At 40.9% G+C, this 4,804-nt stretch overlaps 1 protein-coding gene across 1 annotated transcript; it reads left to right on the forward strand.

Annotated features, from left to right (window-relative positions):
* Positions 1–1,340: 1,340 nt before the first annotated feature.
* LOC112247454 (perforin-1-like) lies at positions 1,341–4,435 on the forward strand. The gene is made up of 4 exons (XM_042331288.1): positions 1,341–1,444; positions 2,162–2,320; positions 3,839–3,958; positions 4,123–4,435. The coding sequence occupies exons 2-4, from the start codon at positions 2,168–2,170 to the stop codon at positions 4,264–4,266; spliced, it is 417 nt and encodes a 138-aa protein (XP_042187222.1). The 5' UTR covers positions 1,341–1,444; positions 2,162–2,167; the 3' UTR covers positions 4,267–4,435.
* Positions 4,436–4,804: the final 369 nt, after the last annotated feature.

Here is a 4,804-nt window from a genome sequence, read left to right on the forward strand (position 1 = left end):
CCTCCCCCAACAGGACGGGTAGCCTACTCTCATCAGAAAGGTCTCTCTGCGTCCTCCCCAACAGGACGGGTAGCCTACTCTCATCAGAGAGGTCTCTCTGCGTCCTCCCCCAACAGGACGGGTAGCCTACTCTCATCAGAGAGGTCTCTCTGCGTCCTCCCCCAACAGGACGGGTAGCCTACTCTCATCAGAGAGGTCTCTCTGCGTCCTCCCCCAACAGGACGGGTAGCCTACTCTCATCAGAGAGGTCTCTCTGCGTCCTCCCCCAACAGGACGGGTAGCCTACTCTCATCAGAGAGGTCTCTCTGCGTCCTCCCCCAACAGGACGGGTAGCCTACTCTCATCAGAGAGGTCTTTGAACCCTTGAATAAGGGTTTCAAATTTGGGGAAATGACACTTTCTAATTGTTTTATATTTTTGACATCTTGTCAGGAAATGCAGCTCTGTCTCAGATTCTGCTGTGGTGCAGTGGTTGCACAGCCTTTCCTCTACAGGGAGCCAGGTTTTCCTGTGTCTACCCTTCTCAATGCCAAGGCTATGCTCACTGAGCCTGTACTTTGTCAAGGTTTTCCTAAGGTTTTGATCAGTAACCACGGTCAAATAAATAGCTACTGTCTCTCTCTGTCCTAGTTGTCCTTCAATCCTGCCCTTGCTGTGAGCCATGTCCTCCCCTCTCTCTCTCTTTGTCCTTGGGCCTGCTGCTGATGTGTGTCCTGGTAAGTAAAGGTGTATGGTCTCAGTGCCAGGAATCTTAAATGTGATTTATGGTCAACACAATCCTGTTTCAGAGCTCTACGGAAAATTTCTTCGACCTTTGGCTTGGTTTTTGCTCTGACATGCACAGTCAACTGTGGGACTTTATATAGACAGGGGTGTGCCTTTCCAAATCATGTCCAATGAATTGAATATACCACAGGTGGACTACAATTAAGTTGAAGAAACATCTCAAGGGTGATCAATGGAAACAGAATGCACCTGAGCTGAGTCTCATAGCAAAGAGTCTGAATACAAAATAGAGAAAAAGTCAAGGGGTCTGAATACTTTCTGAATGCACTGTATATTATGATTAGTGGTATTACTGATTAATTACAGATTCTATACAGTACTGTTTATCATGTCCACCCTTAGCAATGTCCTCTCCCTTACCTAACTGTTGATTCACTGGGCTGGCCTTTTGACATTATCTGGAATAGAATTTGTTCAATCAGCACTTCAGATAGTATAAGAATTTGTTGTTACACCTTATAGGCTGAAATACGTCTCGTGGTAATATAAGGTGTGTTCTCATTGGTTAAGTAGTCCTACATAGCACCTGTGGGTCATCATACCAGCTGGGCGTGGGTGTGGGGGGGGCTGAGATCTTTATAAACAGCTCGATGGCACAGTAAGGACCATCAGCAGTTGGGTGACTAGAGGAAGACAGACGTCCAGCTCGACTATCCAGGTAAGACATGATCTTAGTCTTCCACCTCTCTCTCTCTTTCATATTACCTTTGTTATCTCTGAAGACTGACAATCAATTTTTATCTAAAATCACTTTTTTGGAAAGCCCCTTACTGTCTGCAATCAAAGTTGATTGACATGATCTTAGTCTTCCACCTCTCTCTCTCTCTCTCTCTCTCTCTCTCTCTCTCTCTGGGCATCCATCTTACCTTTGTTATCTCTGTAGACTGACAATCAATTTTGATCTAAAATCACTTTTTTGGAAAGCCCCTTACTGTCTGCAATCAACTTTGATTGCAGACAGTAAGGGTCTTTCCAACAAAGTGATTTTAGATCTAAATTGATTGTCAGTTTGGTTGAGTACACTGGATGACTTCTCAGCCAGGTTTCCTGTCAGAACTGAATGTGTAAAACCATTACAGTTTCTGTATCAATCAAACACTTCTGAAAAGCCACTATCTGCAATTGAATAAGAGCCTGTATTTCTGCTGATTCAGGATTGTTCTGGTGTCTTCCATGTATTGCTCTCTCTCTCTCTCTCTCTCTCTCTCTCTTCCTCCACTGACTAATCTCTTAATACTGATCATATATCCTGATCTTTTAACTCTATTTTTTACTCCTGTCAGAATACAGTTTGTAGTGTTAGTTTCAAACTCTTATGGACATGTTTATACCTTCCCCTCCTCTCCCCTCCCTTCATCTCCTCTCTCTCTGACAGTGTACCATGGCCTCTCTCTCTCTGTACCTGGGACTGCTGGTGCTATGCACCCTGGCTCTTGTACACTGTGACCTGAATGGCGGCCCAGTCAGAGTGTATGATATTCGTGCCTCCAACCTGAAACGATGGCTATTCATAAAACCAAGCCCTTACGTCAAGGTGAATTTATTAATTTATTTCTTCTTTATTTAACCCGAACAGTCAGTTAATAAATCATTGTGATATAAAATGAGGGACTGACAGGTGGGGAGATAAAACAGAAGTACAGTGATGTTACAGACAGGACAGACATCATAACACAGAAGGACAGAGACACAGCAATAATCAAACAGTAGACAGTCAGCTGTCATTTTTTTTGATTATCAAGTAGCCTACAGTGACATGTGACCATGAAAATGTCAGTGATTGGCTTGTTACTTGTTAGGTGAAGTAATAGTAAAAGAAAAATGAACAAACAATCAAATGAATGAATTAATTTTAATATACATATACTGGTTCCTCATTCAAGTGAGCCAACTGTACATACATTAGCAATAATTTAGTATTTAAAACCTCTCTAGGCTAGGTGGGACGGTAGCATCCCACCTGACCAACATTCAGATAAAGTGCAGGGTGCCAAATTCAAACTACAGAAACTGTAAATATTTAACATTCTTGAAAATACACTTGCAATATGTCAAAACAAAGCTTAACTTCTTGTTAATCCAGCCGCGGTGTCAGATTTCAAAAAGGCTTTGCGGCGAAAGCACACCATGCGATTATCTGAGGACAGCACCCCACAATACAAATGCATAGCAATCATTTTCAACCAGGCAGGTGGCGACACAAAAGTCAGAAATAACTATATAATTCATGCCTTACCTTTGAAGATCTTCTTCTGTTGGCACTCCAATATGTCCCAGAAACATCACAAATGGCCCTTTTGTTCGATAAACTCCTTTTTTATATCCCCAAAAATGTCCATTTATTTGGCGCGTTTGATTCAGAAAAACACCAGTTCCAACTCGCCCAACATGACTACAAATGATTTAATAAGTTACCTGTAAACTTTGTCCAAACATTTCAAACAACTTTCCTAATCCATCCTTAGGTATCCTAAAATGTAAATAATCCATCAAATTTAAAACGGAATATACTGTGTTCAATAGCAGATAAAAGTTACAGGCCGCGCACCCCAAACAAAAGAGTCCACTTGACTTGACTCTCATTCTGATTAGCCGTACTCCTTCATTTCTCAAAGGAAAAACATCAACCAATTTCTAACGACTGTTGACATCTTGTGGAAGCCATAGGAACTGCAACCAGGTGCCTCATAAATCTAGTTTACCATAGAAATCCAACTCAAAAACTCAAAAATATATATAATCCTGGATGGTTTGTTCTCGGGTTTTGCCAAATAAGTTCTGTTATACTCACACACATAATTTAGAGTATTTTCTATCCAAATCTATGTTATACTCACAGACATCATTTTAAAAGTTTTAGAGTCTTTAGAGTATTTTCTATCCAAATCTACCAATTATATGCATATCCTAGCTTCTGGGCCTGAGTAGCAGGCAGTTTACTTTGGGCACGCTTTTCATCCGGACGTCAAAATACCACCCCCTATCCCAAAGAAGCACAATCATAATTTTAAAAATGTTTAATAAAGTCTACTGACAACATTATCTTCCTTAGGTGTGGTGCGGTTCATCCTTTCATGGCAAGAGCAACACTCTGGAGGATCAGGAAAACCCCATCTGGGCCGACCAGTTCAACTTTGCTAACATCCTTCCCAACTCTGTCCTGACACTGGAGGTAAGTTTCCCCCCTTACTATGCAAAGCGTTTTGAGCACTGGAAAAGCACCATGTAAATCAAATCAATTATTATTATGATGATGAAGATGATAATGATGAGGAGGAGGAAGATTATTATGATGATTTTTACTATTATTGTTATTATGATGATTATTATTATTAGGTGTGGGATGATGTCATCGGACTAGATCACCACATGGGAACCTGCAAAATCACCATCCGCCCGGGAACACACAGTGAGATCTGCCAGCTGAAGAGAGGCACCGTCTACTACTCCTACAGCTACGGCTACGTCTACAGTTACTAGATGGAACAGTTTGATGATTAGATTGTAACCTATGACCTTTGTCACCCTTTCACTCATGTATTAAAGCATTTCGCTACACTCGCATTAACATCTGCTAACCATGTGTATGTGACAAATACAATTTGATTTGTATTCATTTCCTTATAGCATTAAAAAAACGTGCTTCATAGCAAGATGTTCTCAGTCAGTCTTAATCAAGTTTCTGAATTGTTTTATTATTTCTCAGAAGATGCCTTAGAAGATGGTACACAGCATATTAAAATAGTTCATCAATATTTCTACTAGATTTGAGATCTTATGTCAAAACCTTTAACCATTCGACATTTAACATTTACAGTGTCACGACATCACAACTCTCTCTCTTCACTGCCATGGAGTGGAGAGAGAGAGACCGTGGACAACAAAGACATTATTCTCCCCAAAACTCCTAATCCCCGAAATTGGGGAATTAAACAATATTTATATGTTTGAGAATGTGGGAATAGTCTGTAGACACTTAAGCATTTCCCAGTTTAGGTCACCTAACGGAACGAACTCT

The sequence above is a fragment of the Oncorhynchus tshawytscha genome, linkage group LG12, assembly GCF_018296145.1.
Source record: "Oncorhynchus tshawytscha isolate Ot180627B linkage group LG12, Otsh_v2.0, whole genome shotgun sequence".
Lineage (NCBI taxonomy): Eukaryota > Metazoa > Chordata > Actinopteri > Salmoniformes > Salmonidae > Oncorhynchus > Oncorhynchus tshawytscha.

Coding starts and splice junctions, on each gene's coding strand:
- LOC112247454 (XM_042331288.1), top strand. CDS start 2,168: ATGGCCTCTCTCTCTCTGTACCTGGGACTGCTGGTGCTATGCACCCTG. Junction 2,321..3,838: donor AACCAAGCCCTTACGTCAAG/GTGAATTTATTA, acceptor TATCTTCCTTAG/GTGTGGTGCGGTTCATCCTT. Junction 3,959..4,122: donor ACTCTGTCCTGACACTGGAG/GTAAGTTTCCCC, acceptor TATTATTATTAG/GTGTGGGATGATGTCATCGG.